General features: G+C 42.3%; 1 protein-coding gene across 2 annotated transcripts in view; it reads right to left on the bottom strand.

Annotated features, from left to right (window-relative positions):
* CHSY1 (chondroitin sulfate synthase 1) overlaps positions 1-23,228 on the bottom strand; it is an 85,536-nt gene that overhangs the window by 45,744 nt on the left and 16,564 nt on the right. For both annotated transcript variants that reach the window (XM_081551389.1, XM_081551388.1), the window contains exon 2: positions 22,408-22,903. In XM_081551389.1, coding sequence (XP_081407515.1) covers positions 22,408-22,773 — 366 coding nt within the window. In that variant the 5' untranslated portion in view covers positions 22,774-22,903. The remainder of the gene's footprint in view (positions 1-22,407; positions 22,904-23,228) is intronic.

The following is a 23,228-nucleotide window of genomic DNA, read 5'->3' on the forward strand; positions in this document are numbered from 1 at the left end:
TAAGCCTCCTGTCTTTAAATGAGTGTTCCTGTTGAAGAGAAATGCACAGATGCTAACATATACGAAAGGAAAAGTAGTTCCTACAGTATTTATCAAAAGAAAAATTGTTTTGAAAGAATTAAAAAAAAAATCTTTGAAATAATGATGCCAGACATCAAAGAAAATAATTTGGTACTGATTTAATCCCTGCAAAGGTTCACAAACAGAAACAGAAGCAGAACACTATAGGGTTAAACACGATGACGTCAGCAAGGGTGCTAGCGTTAAATTGTTGAGTGAATGCTGAAAGATTCCTTTAAGCCAGGGAAAAGTTCTGCTGTAACGGTACCATTACAAATTTCTTACAGTAATAACACAGTACATTATAAGCTTGCTCCAATGATAGCTCTCTATGAGGGTTAAAAGTCTGCAGTCCTCTCAAACAAAGGTCTTTCTGTCTTAGATTTCCTAGAAGTCAATAAGCTAAAAATCACATCCTGCCTGATACTTAAGACTCACAGAAGGTCTTCTATGACCTTACCCGGTTCCCCAAGGCACTGGGCAGTCAATGTGACACAGTGGCAGAGACGGCAACCTCACTTCTGTGTCCAAATAAATTATCAATGGGTTCTTACTGCTTTTTATTTTGAAATAATTTCAGAATTACAGCACAGTTGTAAAGGCAGTGGAGAGAGTTCCCATCTCTTCACCCTGCTTCCTCTAGTGTTAGCACCTTATGTAACTATTCAACACATATTAGAACTAAGAAAGTAACATTAATCCACCATTAACTAAACTATAGGCCTTGTTCAGATTTCGTTAGTTTTTCCCACCAATGTCCCTTTTCTCTTCCAACCAAGGAACCCACACTGCATTCAGTTGCCGTATCTCCTTTGTCCCTTCCACTCCGGGACAGTTCCTCAGTCTTTCCTCTCTTTTCGTGATCATGGCCAAATATTTTACGGTATGTTCCTCAGCTTGGTCTGTCTGATCTTTTCTCACAACTCTGACGGAGGACTAAGGCAGTGGTGAAGAGCTTTCTCATCACATCCCACGCCCTGGTATGCCAGGTGTTTCTACTATGAAGTCACTATTGTTTCTATTCCCTACTCCATTCATTTAGAAATGAGTCACCAAGTTCAGCCCACAGGCGAGGGGAGGGAAATTAAGTTCCACCTCCAGGAGGGAAGGTTATAAATAATCTGTGACTGTTAAAACCTCCATGCACATGTGCTACGTTGCCTCAGTCGTGTCCGACTCTTGGCAACCCTATAGGTTATAGCCCGTCAGACTCCTCTGTCCATGGGATTCTCCAGGCAAGAATACTGGAGAGGGTTGCCGTGCCCTCCTCCAGGGGATCTTTCCAACGCAGATATCGAACCTGAGTCTCTTGTATGGGCAGGAGGGTTCTTTACCACTAGCACCACCTGGGAAGCCCCAAACCACCACAGTGATGAATAAATATTTTGTAACTACCTTTTTAAACTGAAATTTGTTTGATAAACAAATCTCAAGTTATGGTTCATAGCAACTAACAAAGGTTGAGGCTTAAAATAGAAAAAAAAAAAGAAGACATCTTGAGCCTTGAGAAAGATTTACAATCAGAACACATAAACAGATATTTGTGAAATCAAAAATTGCAGAGACAAAAAATGGTATTTTAAAATATCATTGACTTTTAGCTTTAAAGTGTTTGTCCATTTAATCTTTGCCCAAAAGTTCTTAATTTTCATCACTGCATCTAACAGAGACGCATTTAGTCAGGATTTACTGCTGACCAGCACTCGTCACCACTGACTTTTTATCTGCCAGATTGCAATTAACATGGCTTAGCGAAGGGAAGAAAGGAAAAATATATATAAAGCACTAGCCTGCCCAACATAAATGATGAGAGGCTATTGTGTGCCAAGCTTGGCTTCCCTACCAACTGGATTGTAAGTTCCTTACTGGGAAGATACAAGCCTAAAGTCCTTTGCCGTGTTCTCCACTAGCCAGGACAAAGCTCTCCCCAGGGGCTAAGGAGATGATGCCAATGAACCACAACAACTACAGTCTCTACTCAGTTTCAAAACACACTGGATCAGGAGAAATGTTTTAAGGGCAAATAAATGGCACCGACAGTTCTTAAACATGAACACGGAGAACAATTAACAGAAGACAGTGGAAGACTAGGAGGATGCAGAGTTCCCATCTCCGCACAACCTGGGCGCCTACAAGGCATTGGTTGTGGACCACAGACACCTGACGGGATGGGGGCAGAGCCACCAGGTAGCACGTGGGTGGGGAGGAAGAGGGGCGGAAAAGCAGAGGCCAGGGAGGGGGCCTGTGCCCCGGGCGCAGCTGGGCAGGGGTTTCCATCCCAAGAGGGGCCCACGAGCACTGAGGGTGTCAGTGGGAGGGCAGAAGATAGCAGGGGGACTTGGTCAGTGTCTCCTCTTCCCACCTGGGCCCTAGGAGGCCTGCTGAGGGCCCAGGCCCAATCTTCACCCTCTGAGGCCCCCTCTGGCACTGTGGGTCCTGAGTCTAGGCCCCAAACACATCCTAAACCCTGCCTACACCAAAGTCCCGAGCTGCCTAACTTCCACCTTCTACAGTCAGTTCAGTTGCTCGGTCGTGTCCGACTCTTTGTGATCCCATGGATTGCAGCACGCCAGGCTTCCCTATCCTTCAGTATCTCCCAGAGTTTGCTCAAAGTGATGTCCACTGAGTCGGTGATGCCACCCAACCATCTCGTCCTCTGTCGTCCCCTTCTCCTCCTGCCCTCAATCTTTCCCAGCATCAGGGTCTTTTCCAATCAGTCAGCTCTTCACATCAGTTGGCCAAAGTATTGGAGCTTCAGCTTCAGCATCAGTCCTTCCAATGAACACCCAGGACTGATCTCCTTTAGGATGGACTGGTTGGATCTCCTTGCAGTCCAAGGGACTCTCAAGAGTCTTCTCCAACATCACAGTTCAAAAGCATCAGTTCTTCAGGGCTCAGCTTTCTTTATAGTCCAACTCTCACATCCATACATGACTACTGGAAAAACCATAGCTTTGACTAGACGGACTTTTGTTGGCAAAGTAATGTCTCTTCTTTTTAATATGCTGTCTAGGTTCTTCATAGTTTTCTTTCAAGGAGCAAGCATCTTTTAATTTCATGGCTGCAGTCACCATTTGCAGTGATTTTGGAGCCCAAGAAAATAAAGTCTGTCACTGTTTCCATTGTCTCCCCATCTATTTGCCATGAAGTGATGGGAACAGATAGCACAATCTTCGATTTTTGAATGCTGGGTCTTAAGCTGACTTTTTTTTTCCACTCTCCTTTCACTTTCTTCAAAAGGCTCTTTAGTTCCTCTTCGCTTTCAGCCATTAGGGTGGTGTCATCTGCGTATCTGAGGTTACTGATATTTCTCCCAGCGATCTTGATTCTAGCTGGTGCTTCATCCAGTCTGGCATTTCACATGATGTACTCTGCATACAAGTTAAATAAGCAGGGTGACAACATACAGTCTTGATGTACTCCTTTCCCAATTTTGAACAAGTCCAGTGAATTGTTTCATGTCCAGTTCTAACTGTTGCTTCTTGACTTGCATACAGGTTTTTCAGGAGGCAGGTAAAGTGGTCTGGTATACCCATCGCTTTATGAATTTTCCAGTTTGTTGTGATCCACACAGTCAAAGGATTTAGTGTAGCCAATGAAGCAGAAGTAGATTGTTTTCCTGGAACTCTCTTGCTTTTTCTGAACCAATGGATGCTGGCAATTTGATCTCTGGTTCCTCTGCCTTTTCTAAATCCAGCTTGAACATCTGGAAGCTCATGCTTCACATATTGAAGCCTAGCTTGAAGGATTTTGAGCATTACCTTGCTAGCATGTGAAATGAATACAGTTGTGTGGTAGTTTGAACATTCTTTGCAACTGCCCTTCTTTGGGACTGAAATGAAAACTGAGTTTTTCCAGTCCTGTGGCCACTGCTGAGTTTTCTAAATTTGCTGGCATATTGAGTTCAACACTTTAACAGCATCATTTTTTAAGGATTTGAAATAGCTCAGCTGGAATTCCATCACCTCCACTAGCTTTGTTCTTAGTATTGATTCCTAAGGCCGACTTGAGTTCACAATCCAGGATGTCTGGCTCTAGGTGAGTGACCACACCATCATGGCTATCCAGGTCATTAAGACCTTTTTTTTTTGTAGAGTCCTTCTGTGTATTCTTGCCACCTCTTCTTAGTATCTTCTGCTTCTGTTAGGTCTATACCATTTCTGCCCTTTATTGTACCCATCTTTGCATGAAATGTTCCCTTGGTATCTCTAATTTTCTTGAAGAGATCTCTAGTCTTTCCCATTCTATTGCTTTCCTCTATTTCTTTGCACTGTTCACTTAAGAAGGCTTTCTTATCTCTCCTTACTATTCTTTGGAACTCTGCATTCAGATGAGTATACACTTCCTTTTCTCCTTTGCCTTTCAGTTCTCTTCTTTACTCAGCTACTTGTAAGACCCCCCTACAGCAAAGGTCTTTTCTGGCCTTTCTTTTTTTGGGTTGTGGTTCTGTTTTACGTTGTTGTTTCATTTATATTTTTATTTCTAATAATTTTTTACTTTTACTTTTTACACTGTTATTGCTGTGTTACTTTTGGCTGGTTTTCCCTGCCCCCTTTTTCTTTTTTCTGCTGTTCCTGTTTTACTTTGCTGTAGTTGCTTCACTTATATTTTTACTTTTCCTAATATATTTTTAATTTTTATAACTTTATTTTGTTTTCTATTCTTTTGTTATTGTACCGTCCTTTCTTTTCTTTTGCCACATCACGCAGCTTGTAGATCTTGGTCCCCAGGCTGGGGGTCAGGCCTGAGCTCCTGTGGTGAGGGCACCAAGTCCAAACCACTGAACTCATCGAGAATTGCAAACCCCCTAGAATATCAATCAGAGTGAGGTCCCATCTAGGTACTGAGACCTGGCTGTAGCAAACTGCCTGCAAACGCCACTGTTAGAAACGTCATGGCAAACAACTGTACCCATCAAAAAAGACAGACAACCAAAAAGTATGTCACAGACGAAGGAGCAAGGTAAAAACCAACAAGACCAAATAAATGAAGAGGAAACAGGCAACCCACCTCAAATAGAGTTCAGAGTAATGACAGTAAAAATGATACAAAATCTCAGAAACAGAATGGAGGCCAGAATTGAGAAAATACAAGAAATGTTTAACAAAGACCTTGAAGAACTAAAGAACAAAGAGAGATGAACAACACAATACCTGAAATGAAAAATACACTAGAAGGAATCAACAGTAGAATAACTGATGCAGAAAAGCAAATACGTGAGCTGGAAGACAGAATGGTGGAAATAACTACCAAGGAGCAGAGTAAAGAAATAAAAAGAACGGACGACACTCTCCCAGAGATCTCTGGGACAATATTAAACATATCAATATTCGAATTATAGGGGTCCTACAAGAATAAAAAAAAAAAAAAACGGCATTAAGGAAATATTTCAAGAGATTATAGTTGAAAATTTCCCTAACATCAGAAAGGAAATAGCTACTCACTTTCAGGAAGCACAGAGAGTCCCATACAGGATAAATTCTAGGAGAAACACATCAAGACACACTTTAATCAAGCTAACAAAAAATAAATTCAAAGAAAAATATTATAAGTAACAAGAGAAAAGCAACAAATAATATACAAAGGGATCCCAATAAGGTTATCAGCTGATTTTGCAATAGAAACCCCGCAGGCCAGAAAGGAGTGTCAGGATACATTTGAAGTGATGAAAGGAAAAAAGCTACAACCAAGATTCGTTGATCCTACTAAGATCTGAAAGAGAAATCACAAGGTTTACAGACAAGCAATGGAATTACCATTTACCACTACAACAAAATGAGTAAAATACCTAGGAACAAATCTACCTAACAAGGCAAAAGACCTGTACTCAGAAAACTATAAAACACTGAGAGAAACCAAAGAGGCCACAAACAGATGGAGAGAGATGTCACGCTCCTGGATTGGAAGAATCAACACTGTGAAAATGACCATATTACCCAAGGCAATCTACAGGTTCAATGCAATTCCTATTAAATCAACAACACCAGTTTCCACAGAATTAGAACAAAAAAAATCTTAAAATTGGTATGGAAACACAAAAGACACTGAATAACCAAAGCAATCTTGAGAAAGAAAAACAAAGCTGGAGGAACCAGGCTCCCTGGCTTCAGATTACACCGCAAAGCTACAGTAATCAACAGTATGGTATTGGCACAAAAACAGAATCCAGGTGACAGTACAGGTTAGAAAGCCCAGAGACAAACCTACACACCAATGGTCACTTAATCTGTGACAAAGGAGGCAAGAATATATAATGAAGAAAAGACGACCTCTTCAATAGAGGGAGGTGGGAAAACTGGACAACTGCATTGAAAAGAATGAAACCAGAACACCATACACAAAAGTACAGCTCAGAATAGATTAAAGACCTAAAGGGAAGACTGGGAGCTATAAAACTTTCAGAGGAAAACATAGGAAAAACACTCTTTGACATAAATCACAGCAAGATCTTTCATGACCCATCTCCTAGAGTAATGAAAATAAAAAGAAAAATAAGCAATGGAACCTAAATTAAACTCAAAAGTTTTTGCACAGCAGAGGAAACCATAATCATATGAGGAAATAATAACCCAGAGAATGGGAGAAAATATTTTCAAACAAAGCAGTGGACAAAGGATTAATTTCCAAAATATACAAACAGCTCATGCAGCTTAATATCAAAAAAACAAACACCCCAATCAAAAAGTGAGCAGAAGACCTAAATATATGTTTCACTGAAGAAGACATACAGATAGCCAAGAAGCACATGAAAAAAGATGCTCAACATCCATCATTATTAGAGAAATGCAAATCAAAACTACCATGAAGTTAATACCTCGCACCAATCAGAATGGCCATCATCAAAAAAAATGCAGAAACAACAAATGCTGGAGAAGGTGTGGAGAGAAAGGAACCCTCCTGGACTGTTGGGGGGGAATGTAAATTGATACAGCCACTGTGGAAAATAGTATGAAGGTTTCTTACAAAACTAAAAATAGAACTACCATATGATCCAGCAATCCTACTACTGGGCATATACCCTGAGAAAACCATAATTCAAAAAGACACATGTAACCCAATGCTCACTGGAATATTACTCAACCAGAAAAATAAATGAAATTGGGTCATCTGTGGGGAGATTTGGATGGACCTAGAGTCTATCATACAGAATGAAGTTAAGTCAGAAAAAAATCCCCAAATATCATATATTAACACACATATGTGGGACTCTTTATGACCCCATGAACTATAGCTTGCCAGGCTCCTCTGTCCATGGGATTCTCCAGGCAAGAATACTGGAGTGGGTATCCATTCCCTTCTCCAGGGGATCTTCCTGATCCAGGATAGAACCCAGGTCTCCTGAACCGCAGGCGGGTTCTTTTCTGTCTGAGCCACCAGGGAAGCCCCCTAGAGTGGTACAGATGAACCTACCAGAGCAGCAGGAAGAGAAACACAAAGGTAGAGAAGAAACAGGAGAATGTAGCGGCAGGGGGGTGAGCTGGGAGATTGCTGGAATTGACAGCTTTAGAAACCTTTGCTGTTGCCACCCTGAGACCACACCCAGACGTGACAGGACACCTTCCCAACTGCTCCCAACAGTCCAGAAACCCAGCCATCTTTAGGGAAGGTGGTGACCCAGACAGGGCAAGCCCCCTCCACACTGTCCCCCAAGTCACCCTGCCTCATTCTAACTGTTCCACAGGCCCTCCACACTTTCCTGTGTGGTTTATACTATTTGCCCTGGATTACTGCTGGCTTATTATTATTAGGTAATGAGGTATTTTTCGCATAGATTAGTCCATTTTCACATAGTGACAGTAAGTTTTAGAGCTCATTTTACTCTTATCTAAAAATGGCTTGTAAATACAGAGATACAATTTAGAAGACAGGCTGTCAGTTTATTACAAGAATTGGGGTGATGATCTTTATGATCTCAATCTTCTCAACTATACAGGAAATGCTCTTCTGCTGTACTGTAAGATAAAGAAAAGGATATATGGAGCCCATCTCCTGATAATGTTGCTAGGAGCCCTTTCCTGTCAGCTGAACATTAAGTTAAATATGCCTTGTTATGAGTTTCCAGTAAGAAAAGTAGTTAATATATAAAGTCTAGAATACCTTTAACACACTCCTACCAAATGTGAATATCATGAAGATGTATTTATTTGCTTTAGACCCACACCTCACAACCACAAGACGCTGCTATATCAAACAGTGAAACCATTTCAGAGGTGTTTAAGTACCTATAGAAGGTTTCATCTTGCCACGAAAATGATTACAGGTTCAAAGCAACTGACTTCTTCATTTCAGGTAAACTGTGATTTGTTCCATGAGAACAGTATTCTCAAAATAGTAAAAGCAAACAGAGATTCCAAGAACACACTGTTATTATGAGGAGAAAGTATTAGTCGTTCAGTCGTGTCCGACTCCTTGTGACCCAATCAACTGTAGCCCACCGCACTCCTCTCCATGGGCTTTTCCTGGCAAGAATACTGGAGGGCATTGTCATTTTCTCCTCCCGAGGATCTTCCTGATCAGGCAGATTCTTCACCACCGAGCCACCTGGATGCAGGCATGTGAAGCTGCTTCAGTCGTGTCTGACTCTGTGACCCCATGGACCATAGCCTGCCAGGCTCCTCCGTCCATGGCATTTCCCCGGCAAGAAGACTGGAGTGGGTTGCCATTCCCTCCTCCAGGGGATCTTCCTGACTCAGGGATTGAATCTGCATCTCTCATGACTCCTGCACTGGCAGGCAGGTTCTTCACCACTCATGCCACCTGGGAAGCCCTCATGGAAGCAAAAACATATGCCCCAAAATTCTTTCAGGCATTCTTTTCAGGACTCTGAATATTAGTCAAAGGTCTGCAGTAATTCAGGAAGCATTTCTACAAGAATAACTCAAATTTTGGTAAGAACAGTGAGTTTTGTGACATTATCACTTGCCCTATTTCCCTTTTTAGATTCCCAGCAATGTGTTACATTTGAAAACCACAGTTCACCATCACGGTGAAAACCAGCGGCCTGGCAGCCACGGAAGGAGGCAGGATGGGGCTGCACGATCTTCACAGCCGCACTCCAGGGAACCGTCAGTACCCGACGTGTCCGGCGGAGCCCGAGGAGACCTCACTTGCAGGAGCGTCTTCATTTACTTGCCGGCTGGGCTGGGTCTCCAGCCCTGCGCGCGGGCTCTCTCCAGCTGCACGGAGCAGGGGCTGCTTTTCGTGGTGGTGACCGGGCCACCCCCGGCAGCGGCAGCCCTCGCCCCCTCAAGAAACACTGAAGTCTTTCAAATGGAAACAGAACGACCCGGGGCAGTAACACACATACACACGAATGAGAAGTCCATTAAGGGTAACTCCACAGGTAAACACAAAAGATACTATGAATGCATTTTTTAAAATGCTAAGTCTTTTTTCCTCTATTCTGATTTAAAAGACAACTGCATAAAGCAATAATTATAAATGTACCTCAATCGGCATACATAATTACATAGAAATATATAATTTCCATACAATAACAGCATGAAGGACCGAGGGGAGAATTAGCTATACAGAAGCAAAGACTTTGTATATTACTGTTATTAAGCTGGAATTAATTTGACCGAGGTTTTTATCAGTTAATATGTTAACCGCTAACACTCACAGTGACTACTAAGAAATAACAAAAAATAAGAAAAAGAAATGACAAGAGAGTGAAAATGTATAGAAAATGTGCATTTAACACAAAAGAAAGTGGCATGGAGGAACAAAAAAGATGTGACGTAGGAAACACACAGCAAAACGAGAGACATAAATCCTCAGTCAGTTCAGTTCAGTTGCTCAGTCGTGTCAGACTCTTTGCAACCCCGTGAACCGCAGCGCGCCAGGCTTCCCTTTCCATCACCAACTCCTGGAGTTTACTCAAACTCATGTCCATTGATTGAGTCAGTGATGCCGTCCAACCATCTTATCCTCTATCTCCTTCTCCTCCTGCCCTCAATCTTTCCCAGCATCAGGGTCTTTTCCAATGAGTCAGTTCTTCGCATCAGGTGGCCAAAGTATTGGAGTTTCAGCTTCAGCATCAGTCCTTCCAATGAACACCCAGGACTGATCTCCTTTAGGATGGACTGGTTGGATCTCCTTGCAGTCCAAGGGACTCTCAAGAGTCTTCTCCAACACCACAGTTTTAAAGCATCAATTCTTCGGTGCTCAGCTTTCTTCATAGTCCAACTCTCACAACCATACGTGACCACTGGAAAAACCACAGCTTTGACTAGGCAGACCTTTGTTGGCAAAGTAATGTCTCTGCTTTTTAATACACTGTCTAGGTTGGTCATAACTTTTCTTCCAAGGAGCAAGCGTCTTTTAATTTCATGGCTGCAATCACCATCTGCAGTGATTTTGGAGCCCAAAAAAATAAAGTCTGTCACTGTTTCCACTGTTTCCCCACCACTTCCCATGAAGTGCTGGGAACCAGATGCCATGATCTTAATTTTCTGAATGTTGAGTTTTAAGCCAACATTTTCACTCTCCTCTTTCACTTTCATCAAGAGGCTCTTTAGTTCTTCTTCACTTTCTGCCATAAGGGTGGTGTCATCTGCATATCTGAGGTTACTGATATTTCTCCTGGCAATCTTGATTCCAGCTTGTGCTTCCTCCAGCCCAGCGTTTCTCATGATGTACTTTGCATATAAGTTAAATAAGCAGAGTGACCATATACAGCCTTGATGTACTCCTTTCCCAATTTGGAACCAGTCTGTTGTTCCATGTCCAGTTCTAACTGTTGCTTTCTGACCTGCATACTGATTTCTCAGGAGGCAGGTCAGGTGGTCTGGTATTCCCATCTCTTTAAGAATTTTCCAGTTTGTTGTGATCCACGCAGTCAAAAGCTTTGGCATAGTCAATAAAGCAGAAATAGATGTTTTTCTGAACTCTCTTGCTCTTTTGATGAGCCAACAGATGTTGGCAATCTGATTTCTGGTTCCTCTGCCTTTTCTAAATCCAGTTTGAACATCTGGAAGTTCATAGTTCACGTACTGTTGAAGCCTGGCTTGGAGAATTTTGAGCATTACTTTGCTAGTGTGTGAGATGAGTGCAATTGTGCGGTAGTTCAGTTTATCAGTAATATTAAATATAAATAAGTTCAACACTCCAATCAAAAAGCGTAATGGCAAAATGGGTTAAAAAATGATCCAACTATATGGTTTCTACTAGATACTCTCTATTTTTTTAAACTTTTATTTTGCATTGGGGTAAAGCCAGTTAACACTGTTGTGATAGTTTCAGGTGTACAGCAAAGGGACTCAGCCATACATACATATGTATCCATCCTCCCAGAAAACTCCCCTCCCATCCAGGCTGCCACGTAACACTGAGCAGACTTCTGTGTGCTCTACAGTAGTCCCTGTTATCCATTTATTAAATACAGGAGTGTGTACATGTCAGTCCCAAACTCCCTAACCACCCCTTCCTGCTATCCTTCTGTTGGCCAACAATAAAGGAGGCATACTTTAGATTCAAAGACTCAAACAGGATGAAAGAGCAAGGATGGAACTAAAGGTACCATGCAAAAGAGACGGAGTGGTTATACTAATATTAGATAAGAGACTTTTAGACAAGATAGCGGAGTAGAAGGACCTGCGCTCATCTTCTCCTGCAAGAACTCCAAAATTACAACTCGCTGCTTAACAACCTTTGACAGGAGAATGTTGGATCCCACCAAAAAGAGATACCCCACATCCAAGGGCAAAGGAGAAGCCCCTGCAAGATGGTAGGAAGGGCGAAATCGCATTTAGAATCAAACCCCATAGCCACCAGAGACGCTCAGAGGACTCAAACAAAACCTCGTGCACACCAGGACCCAGAGACCCCACGGAGACTGAGCCAGACCTGCCTTTCAGTGTTTGAGTGTCTCCTGCGGAGGTACAGGTCCGCAGTGGCCTGTCGCAGAGGCAGGGGCTCTGGGTGAAGCAGACCTGGGTAACACAGCCTGGGGCAGAAGCCCTTTTGGAGGAGGTCGCCATTAATGCAACCATCGAGCCGCTGAGCAGGTGACCCACAAACTGCAGAACAATTATACCAAATAAATTCTCACTGTTAAGAAAGTTCTAGGACCCACAACAGAATTCCCAACCTGGGGATCTGGCAAACGGACTGAGAACCCCAGGAAACCTGACTTTGGAGGCCAATGGGTTTTGATTATAGAACTTCCACAGGACTGGGGAAGCAGACTCTTGGAGGGCACAGACAGAACCTTGTGCTCACCAGGACCCAGGAGAAAGGAGCAGTGACCCCACTAGACTGACCAGGACTCGCCCATGAGTGTCCAGGAGTCTCTGGCGGAGGCGTGGGTCAGCGGTGGCCTGCTGCAGGCTCAGGGGCACTGAGTGCAGCAATGCCTCCATGGGACCTTTTGAAGGAGGTCACCATTATCTTCATCACCTCCACCACAGTTTGGTCTCAGGTCAAAAACAGGGAGGGAACACAGCTCCGCCCATTAACAGAAAATTGGATAGAAGATTTACTGAGTCTGGCCCCGCCATCAGAACAAGACACAGTTTTCCCCTCAGTCAGTCTCTCCCATCAGGAAGCTTCCATAAGTCTCTTGTCCTTCTCCATCAGAGGGCAGACAGAATGCAACCACAGTCACAGAAAACTAATGAATCTGCTCACATGGATCACAGCATTGTCTAACTCAACGAAACTATGAGTCACGCCGTGTAGGGCCACCCAAGATGGATGAGTCATGGTGGAGAGTTCTGACAAAACATGGTCCACTGGAGAAGGGAATGGCAAAGTACTTGAGTATTCTAGCCTTCAGAACCCCATGAACAGTATGAAAGGCAAAAAGATATGACTCTGAAAGATGAACTCCCCAGGTTGGTAGGTGTCAAATATGCTACTGGAGAAGAGTGGAGAAACAACGCTAGGAAGAATGAAGAGGCAGAGCCAAAGCAAAAACAACGCCCAGTTGTGGATGCGACATGATGGAAGTAAAGTCTGATGCTGTAAAGAGCAATGTTGCATAGAAATCTGGAATGTTAGGTCCATGAATTAAGGCAAATTGGAAGTGGTCAAACAGCAGATGGCAAGAGTGAACGTCGACATTCTAGGAATCAGCGAACTAAGATGGACTGGAAAGGGTGAATTTAATTCAGATGACCATTATATCTACTATTGTGGGCAAGAAACCCTTAGAATAAATGGAGTAGCCCTCAAAGTCAACAAAAGAGTCCAGAATGTAGTACTTGGATGCAATCTCAAAAACGACAGAATGATCTCTGTTCGTTTCCAAGGCAAACCATTCAAAACACAGCAATCCAAGTCTATGCCCCAACCAGCAATGCTGAAGAAACAGAAGTTGAACGGTTCTATGAAGAACTAAAACTAACACCCAAAAAAGATGTCCTTTTCATCACAGGGGACTGGAATCCAAAAGTAGGAAGTCAAGAACTACCCGGAGTAACATGCAAGTTTGACCTTGGAGTAAAGAATGAAGCAGGGCAAAGGCTAACAGTTTTGCCAAGAAAACGCACTGGTCATAGCAAACACCCACTTCCAATAACACAAGAGAAGACTCTACACATGGACATCACCAGATGGTCAATGCCAAAATCAGACTGATATGTTTTTTGCAGCCAAAGATGAAGAAGCTCTATATAGCCAGCAAAAATAAGACCAGGAGCTGACTGTGGCTCAGATCATGAGCTCCTTATTGCCAAATTCAGACTTAAATTGAAGAAAGTAGGGAAAACCACTACACCATTCAGATATGATTTAGATCAAATCCCTTGCAATTATACAGTGGAAGTGAGAAACAGATTCAAGGGATTAGATCTGATAGACAGAGTGCCTGAAGAACTATGGACAGAGATTCGTGACATTGTACAGGAGGCAGTGATCAACACCATCCCTATGAAAAAGAAATGCCAAAGGCAAAACGGTTGTCTGAGGAGGCCTTACAAATAGCTGAGAAAAAAAGAGAAGCAGAAGGCAAAGGAGAAAAGGAAAGATATACCCAACTGAATGCAGAGTTCTAAAGAATAGCAAGGAGAGATAAGAAAGCCTTCCTCAGTCATCAGTGCAAAGAAATAGAGGAAAACAATAGAATGGGAAAGACTAGAAATCTCTTCAAAAAAATTAGAGATACCAAGGGAATATTTCATGCAAAGACGGGCACAATAAAGGACAGAAATGGTATGGATCTAACAGAAGCAGAAGATATTAAGAAGAGGTGGCAAGAATACACAGAAGAACTGTACAAAAAAGATCTTCACGACCCAGATAACCATGATGGTGTGATCACTCACCTAGAGGCAGACATCCTGGAACGTGAAGTCAAGTGGGCCTTAGGAAGCATCACTATGAACAAAGCTAGTGGCGGTGATAGAATTCCAGTTGAGCTATCTCAAACGATAAAAAATGATGCTGTGAAAGTGCTGCACTCAATATGCCAGCAAATTTGGAAAACTCAGCAATAGCCGTGGGACTGGAAAAGGTCAGTTTTCATTCCAATCCCAAAGAAAGGCAATGCCAAAGAATGCTCAAACTACTGCACTATTGTACTCATTTTACACACTAGCAAAATAATGCTCAAAATTCTCCAAACCAGGCTTCAACAGTACGTGAACCATGAACTTCCAAATGTTCAGGCTGGATTTAGAAAAGGCAGAGGAACCAGAGATCAAATTTCCAACATCTGCTGGGATCACTGAAAAAGCAAGAGAGTTCCAGAAAAACATCTACTTCTTCTTTATTGACTAGGTCAACGCCTTTGACTGTGTGGATTACAACAAACTGTGGAAAATTCTTTAAAAGATGGGAATACCAGACCACCTTATTTGCCTCCTGAGAAATCTGCATGCAGGTCAAGAAACAATAGTTAGAACCGGACATGGAACATGACTCGTTTCCAATTGGGAAAGGAGTACATCAAGGTTGTATATGGTCACCCTGTTTATTTAACTTATATGCAGAGTACATCATGAGAAACGCTGGGCTGGATGAAACACAAGCTGGAATCAAGATTGCCGGGAGAAATATCAATAACCTCTGACACACAGATGACACCACCCTTATGGCAGAAAGTGAAGAAGAACTAAAGAGCCTCTTGATGCAAGTGAAAGAGGAGAGTGAAAAGGTTGGCTTATAACTCAACATTCAGAAAACTAAGATCATGGCATCTGGTCCCATCATGTCATGGCAAAAAATGGGAAAAAAAAGGAAACAATGACATATTTTATTTTTGGGGGCTCCAAAATCAGTGCAGACAGTGACTGCAACCATGAAATTAAAAGATGCTTGCTCCTTGGAAGAAAAGCTATGACCCACCTAGACAGCATATTAAAAAGAAGGACATTATTTTGCTGACAGAGGTCCATCTAGTCAAACCTATGGTTTTTCCAGTAGTCATGTATAGATGTGAGAGTTGGACTATAAAGAAAGCTGAGTGCCAAAGAATTGATGCTTTTGAACTGTGGTGTTGGAGAAGACTCTTGCCAGTCCCTTGGACTGCAAGGAGATCAAACCAGTCCATCCTAAAGGAAATCAGTCCTGAATATTCATTGGAAGAACTGATGGTGAAGCTCCAATACTTTGGCCACGTGATATGAAGACCTGACTTATTGGAAAAGACCCTGATGCTGGGAAAGATTGAAGGTGGGAGGAGAAAGGGACAAGAGATGAGATGGTTGGATGACATGACTGACTCGATGGACGTGAGTCTGAGCCAGCTCCAGGAGTTGGTGATGGACAGGGAAGCCTGGCATGCTGCAGTCCATGGCATCACAAAGAGGTGGACCCAACTGAGTGACTGAACTAAGACAAAAATTATTACTAAAGATAAAAGAAGAGATTTCATAATGATAAAAAGAGTCATTCATCATGAAGATATCACAGTTATAAACATAAATGCACGTAACAAGAGAGGCCCAAAATGTATGAGGCAAAAACTGACATAATAAAAAGGAGAAGCATAGACAATCCAACAACACAACTGGAGACTTCAATATCTGACTTTCAGTTATGGATAGAACAACCAGCCAGACAAACAAGGAAATAGACTTGATCAGCATAAAAACCCACCAGATGTAACAGACAACAGCACAGAATCTCCAGTGAGTGTGGATCATTGTCCAGGGTTTACCACATCTGATATCATAAAAAAGACTAAGCAAGTTTTTAAAACTGGAAATACAAAGCATGTTTTCCAACCATATTGAATGAAACTAGGAAGAAATCAGTAACATAATATTTGGTCTCAGACTATGGTGCAGGTCAGAGCTGCATTTTCTCTTATTTTTCACTTCCTTTCATGCCCTTTCCACTCACAACTGACACAGTCCTTATACAGTAGCCTTCTTCTGGGGGTGCTAATAGATTAGAAGGTAATCTATCAGGGCTTGGAAACTGAACTGCCAAACTGCCAAAGCAAAAGAAGACGACTCAGTATAACACCACAAGGGGTTCTGCCTCGAGGAAACAGGCAGCACTCCTGCTCAGTATTTGAGCATCTAGCCATGTAGAAGCGTGCCTGGTTCTTGGGCAGGTAAGGTTAAGGGGCAGCCTAAAGGAATGAGGAAGGCATCCCAACATAACACAACCAGCTCTATGACAATTAGCAGTTAAGAAATATTATTTCTTCTGTGATGAAAGGAAAAAAACTCAGGCTTCTGATGCAAGGATGTTCAATATTCCTTTAAAAACCAGTCAGACTAACACAGAAGAACTCCTCTTTTCACATAGTTTGCTCTAAACTCCAATCTCTCTTTGTGATGCGCCTTTCTAAAAAAGAACATCATAGATCTTACTTTCTCTGTTTTATACTTTTAAAATCAGCATCACAAGGTTTTATACTTCTAAGTTTTTTTCAACTATTTCATGAACATAGATATTTTTATCTCCTAAACTCAAGTCTCTGAGAGAGAAAAAGGCCATTCATCTTGCATCCTTCTTTTGCAATTTCCTACCAATTTCCCTTAACAAACACTTAACCAGTTAACTCAGACATCACAACTAATGGTCTTGGTATACTGATGTATCCCCAAACAGTTCAGGATGTGCCAAATAACAACCCCTTTGGGTTTGTGGGGGGCGCGTAGAGCGTTAGGGGTTGGGGTAGCAGGAGCCCTCTAGAGGCAGCTGCCTCAGTATGTGTGCCATGATGTGAAAAAGACTGGGAAACATTAGAAACACTGCTAGAAAAAACTAGAAATAGCCTGAATGCCACAAAAAAAGGTAACGCTTTTTGTGTACCAAACTGAAAATCTTCCAAGACGTGTAAGTGTAGAGTAGCAAGATGTGCATAGTATGTAAAGCATGCTACCATTTGTATAAAAGGGGGAAGATACACAAACTTAACTGCTTATATACAGGTCACCAGGACTTCCCTGGTGGCTCAGAGGTTAAAGCGTCTGCCTCCAATGCGGGAGACCTGGGTTCGATCCCTGGGTCGGGAAGATCCTGTGGAGAAGGAAATGGCAAACCACTCCAGTATTCTTGCCTAGAGAATCCCATGGACGGAGGAGCCTGGTAGGCTACAGTCCACGGGGTCGCAAAGAGTCGGACACGACTGAGCGACTTCCCTTCCTTCCCTTCCCTATACAGGTCACAGGAGCCTGGCATGCTGCAGTCCATGGGGTCGCAGAGTCAGAAATGACTTAGGGACTGAATAACAAGGAACAATGCATAGGGTGTATTTGTAAAAGCGCACTACAGTGAGTGACTTTTGGGGGAACCCAGTGGTTGGAGATAAAGGTGGGAGGACTTATCTTTGTAAGCCCTTTGCATGCATGAATTTTGCACCACGTGACAGCATTAACTATTAAAAAGATCTTTAAGTTGCTAAAAATGGGCTTCCTTTGTGGCTCAGCTGGTAAAGAATCCACCTGCAATGCGGGAGACCTGGGTTCGATCCCTGGGTTGGGAAGATCTCTTGGAGAAGGGAAAGGCTACCCACTCCAGTATTCTGGCCTGGAGAATTCCATGGACTCTATAGTTCATGGGGTCGCAAAGACTCAGACACAACTGAGTGCCTTTGACTTTCACTTTAAGTTGCTATTCTATTCCTGTTACTAACTTTCATTGGTAATGATTATTTTCTACCCCAAACACATTCACTACTAGTCAAACAATGAGTTAAAATAATACAAGAAAGATCTGGATGCTGGTTACCCAGCTGTATCCAATTTGCCAAAACCCACTGAGCTCTGCACTTAGTTATGATCTGCGCGCTTTTCCAGAGGCGTAACATGTACCTCAGTAAGAAATGAAAATGAATGGGTTACCTGGCTCAACTTTCTTTTTGTCCCTCCTATTAAAAGAGTAGTGTGTGGTATAATATGTCACATATTTGCCTAAATAAATTACTGTTTCAAACTGATTCACTATTTCAAACTGTTCAATCATGTTTGTTAAGAAAAGAATGAGTTAGCAATACCGACCCTATGTGACAAAGGGAATCAGGCTTGCGAGCTCCTCCTAACTCTTCTCCACCAGCATCACCAGCCTTAAGGCCCACACCTGCTGCGAGGTCCTCTCAGTGGGAGGTTTTAACAAACCTTGAAGAGGACTACTAAAAACCATCTAACGGTTTATTATATTTAAGTCACATTTTTTTCATTATGAAAACCATGTTTTGACAATGCCAAGGTCATGAAAAACAAAGAAAGAGGCTGTGCAAACATCCCAGATTAAACAGACATGACAACCAAGTGGAATACCTGACCCCAGGATGGAGGCTGTAATGGAGAAGGAAGAGATGTTACTGGGACTTTGCTGAGTCTACAGACATTATGTTTAATTTACTTAAGCTGTACTGTGGTGGTGTAAGAGAATTTCTGTATTTGTAGTCAAAATACACTGACACTGTTTAAAGTAAAGGGCCACAAAGCAAGCTACCCTTGAATGGTGGCTGAGTGCGTCTATGTCTCTGTGCTGGAAGGAAAGGGGGGTAAATGGGAATATAGCAAATGTCGGCACAAGTGAGTAAAACATTCACAGGCTACTCGGGGTGCAGGCCTGCATCTTTTGTTTAATTCCTGTAATGTTCCTGTAAAATTAAAATGATTGCCAAATAAAGTTTTTAAAGTCATGTATTAAGAATGAGCCACTAATAATAGACAGAACAGGAACTTCTCTGGTTGTACAGTGGTTAAGGCTTCACACTTCAAATGCAGGGGGTCACGAGTTTGATCTACAGTCAAGGAACTAAGATCCCATGTACTGCGTGGCATGGCAAAAAAAAAAAAAAGTCAAAACAAGTGTAGAAATGAATCTGAATTTTGATTATGACAGTTGCTTCTGAGGAGCCACTTTAATTATGTAAGTGTAATCCCAAGGCATTATTTGGGACTTGCAAAAAGGAAAAAAAAAAAAAAAAATTTACACCTTCTGGCTAGGTTTATAACAGTACCTTCCAAGATCCAAAGCTTAATATAATTGTCTTTAATATAAGAGTACACCTCAATAATTTCTCATAATGTGAGCGAATCTAGATTTTACAGAAAGTTTAATAAAAGTTCCTCATCCACATGAGGGGATTATGGTGAACACAACAATAAATTCCAATGACTTCTCAGGTTAGAACTGCTTAAAACCCTATATAAAGGGAAAGAGAAAAGAAACCAAAGGTCTAACAAAGTGGTAAATGCCTCAACAGAATTCTTAAAAATGATAGTGATAAACTCTATGTGAAAAGTAAAATTAAATTTACAGAAGAATACTTATAAAGTTCTTGTGACCCAAGGAAGGGAAGAATTTCTTAAGACACGAAAAGCACAAACCACACAGGGAAAGAATGATGAATCAGAATACACTTACATTCATAACTTGCATATATTAAAAATACCATATTTAAAGTGAAAAGACAAGCTACACGCTGGTAAAAGATTGCTGTTCCGTTGCTCAGTCATGTCTGACTCTTTGGACCCCATGGACTGTAGCCCACCAGGATCCTCTGTCCATGGGATTTCCCAGGCAAGGATACTGGAGCGGGTTGTCATTTCCTCCTCCAGGGGATCTTCCCAACCCAGGGATCGAACCCGAGTCTGCTGCATTGGCAGGTACATTCCCTACCTCTGAGCCACCAAGGAAGGCCTGGGTAAAAGATATTCTCCCACAAAAGGAGAGTCATCTGGTGTAAGCCCTGTGGAGGCCAAGCCAGCAGTATCTAGAAAAAATTGTCATCAGCCTTTAGAGAAATGCAGAGAAGTGGGGCCAGCATCCAAGGTGACCTGGGATACCCTGGGCAGGGACAAGCAGTGACCCAGAAGGGGCTTCCTCCCCCACCAGGTCCTTTTTCTAATAAGGTCAGTGACCAGAAGCATCACGTCTAACCAGCAGTTCCAAGTATACAGATGGGAGGATTCCAGCACCCTCACTTCAGGCCTTACAAAACTCTGGTGATCACATCATAAAAAGAGAAACAGCCCCTCAAACTGACTCCCAACCCCTACAACCTCAGGATAATACTTTCTCCCTCTATCTTGGCATTAATGTTAGGTCTAAGTTCTTGGTAACTCAAGACGCTGACTGTTGGTGTCTATCTAGCAGCATATAAGATCTAACAGTGTGACAACACCAAGACAGACTTGCTTAACAGGTGGTGTTAGCAGGAAAGAACCCGCCCACCAATGCAGCAGACATAAGAGACATGGGTTCGATCCCTGGGTTGGGAAGATCCCCTGGAGGAGGGCATGGCAACCCACTCCAGTACTCGTGCCTGGAGAACCTCATGAAGAGAGAAGCCTGGTGCGGTACAGTCCGGAGGGTCGTAAAGACGGACACACGACGGAAGCGACTCAGCACGCACATGGCACATCTCAAAGGCAGGCCTACCCTCTACATTTCTAGCGAGAAGGCTAGCTTCTCAGAGGTCAGGGGCAGTAAAAACCACTCCAAAATACAGAGAGCATTACACACCTTAAGCATAACGAAACATGTTAAGGTTCAGTTCAGTTCAGTTCAGTCGCTCAGTCGTGTCCGACTCTTTGCGACCCCATGGACCGCAGCACGCCAGGCCTCCCTGTCCATCACCAACTCCCAGAGTCCACCCAAACCCATGTCCATCGAGTCGGTGATGCCATCCAGCCATCTCATCCTCCGTCGTCCCCTTCTCCTCCTGCCCTCAATCTTTCCCAGCATCAGGGTCTTTTCCAATGAGTCTACTTAATTAAGGATGAGGATAATGCAAGAATACTGTCAGCTGTATTTTGTTTAAAACTCCCAAGAAATTCCTAAATAGCTTTCCTAGCAGCAAAAATCCATGAAAACAGAATCCCCCCTAGATCCAGGGAGCAACAGCCGGTGGACGGGGAGGCAGGGGAGGAGAGAGAGATCACAGGGTTCACTCAGATGGCATTCTGATTTAAAAGGCATCTTTTATAACTGGAAACTGTAGGAAGACTACTTCCTGTATACTTCAAAATGTCCACTTCCCTAAAAGTTCAAACAAAAGAAACAGTATGATTAGGAGACATTTCAAAAGGAGCCTAGGGGAAAGACAAGTACAGGCAAGAACACCATTTCTTTCTTCACATAAGCACTTTAGAAAATTAACTCTGAAGACAGGCTAACGGTTTACATCTGAAGCTGCGTTTCTTTTTCTTTGGCAAAAGTCTAGCAATTCCCTCTGTGCCTCACAACTATCAGTAGTTTATCCATCTAAACACAACACAACCTAAATAATTTTTTCCATTCTGACTAATATCACATCCTGCAACTGCAGGCAAGAGGTGCACATCTGCCAATAAAAACAGCAAAGTCAAAAGCTAACTCATATTCTCCAGAACTATTAAAAAGAAAACATCTCCAACTAGGTTTCCTTCAAAAAATTGTACTTATGTATCAATATAACTCATAAATTGCCTATTCTGAAAGGAAAACTATATTGCAAACTTCCAGATAATAACAATTGTAAAAAAATCAAGGTTTAAAATAAATGCAAGCCCAAATACTACTGGTTGTTTTACATCATTACTCATTTTATGAATTTAAAACATGTAAGTCTCTAAACAGTGTGGGTCAACATGACCAGATGAGAGAAGTCAGGCCTTTGGAAGAAAAAGGACATGCTTGCAAATCACATCTGCAGAATCAGAAGTCAGATTAAATGAATCTTCGGGAAAATCATGGAAGTATCACTGTGACCTATATTAACCCTTTTCTTTGGGTCCCAAATGCCATCATTAACTAAAATTTTAGGACCAAAGTACAGAAGGTAAATTTAAAAACTAAGAGAAAAGGTAATAAGAGAGAACTCAAAAGAACTAAGGTAAAATATATATAAAAACTTTGTACCAATTGTTAAGCGTTAAGGAGGACATTTTCATAGTTTCCTATGACTGGTCCAGAACTAATGACAAAATCAACAGATTTTCTTCTTGTTCTTACCTCGTAAGACCAGACGCACTGCACCCCCGCAAACCTTCGGACGCATCTTCCCACCTCGACGTCCTCGTGGGTTGTATACATTTCCCGGAGGCACTTGCCGATGTGTGGGACCATTCTCCGGAGAACTTCCCGGCTCATGATCACGCCAGGCCCCCCCATACAGAAGTTCTCACCAGGTTCCAGAGCAAGCTTCCCCATTTCTTCCGTGGTGCCCAGTCCCGTCTGCCCAAGAAAGAGGGGTTCACTACTATTCAAACTCCTCAGAAAACTCTCCAGACGGTCTCCTTTGATGTAAACATCATCATCTGCTCTCATAAACCATTCGTATTTGTCCAAGTAGTGGTCATGCATGTACTTGAGCATCATAAAAGACTTCTTCTGGGGTGGGTAGGAGTCATCCACGCCCCGTAGTGGCACTACTGGAATTGAGATCGAAGTGTCTGAACCCTCACTAGAGAAGAATTCAACTTTCCCAGGAATTGTCTTGGACCACGTCCTGAAATTAAAATAAACATCAGTGAGAGAACAGTTTATACCAAGCTTCCCATTTCTATAAATTCCCATATCGACTCATGCTGAATCACTGTACATTCAAAAGGATGATAAAAACCTACTTGATATGCTTGCTTCTCCTTAACAGAAGCCCACGCTACCGGATATTGCAAAGTTCTAACTTGTTTTCAAAGGAATCCCAACAAAAAAGAATGATGAATATTAAAATATTTCCCAAATAACTATGTTATAGCTAAGGCTGAAAAATCTCCAGGGCACCAAGTCTAGATATTCAGGTTAATTTTCTGATACTACCGACTCCCTACCTA

This window comes from Giraffa tippelskirchi, chromosome 12, assembly GCF_054371585.1.
Source record: "Giraffa tippelskirchi isolate mGirTip1 chromosome 12, T2T-mGirTip1v1.2.pri, whole genome shotgun sequence".
NCBI classification, from domain to species: Eukaryota; Metazoa; Chordata; class Mammalia; order Artiodactyla; family Giraffidae; genus Giraffa; species Giraffa tippelskirchi.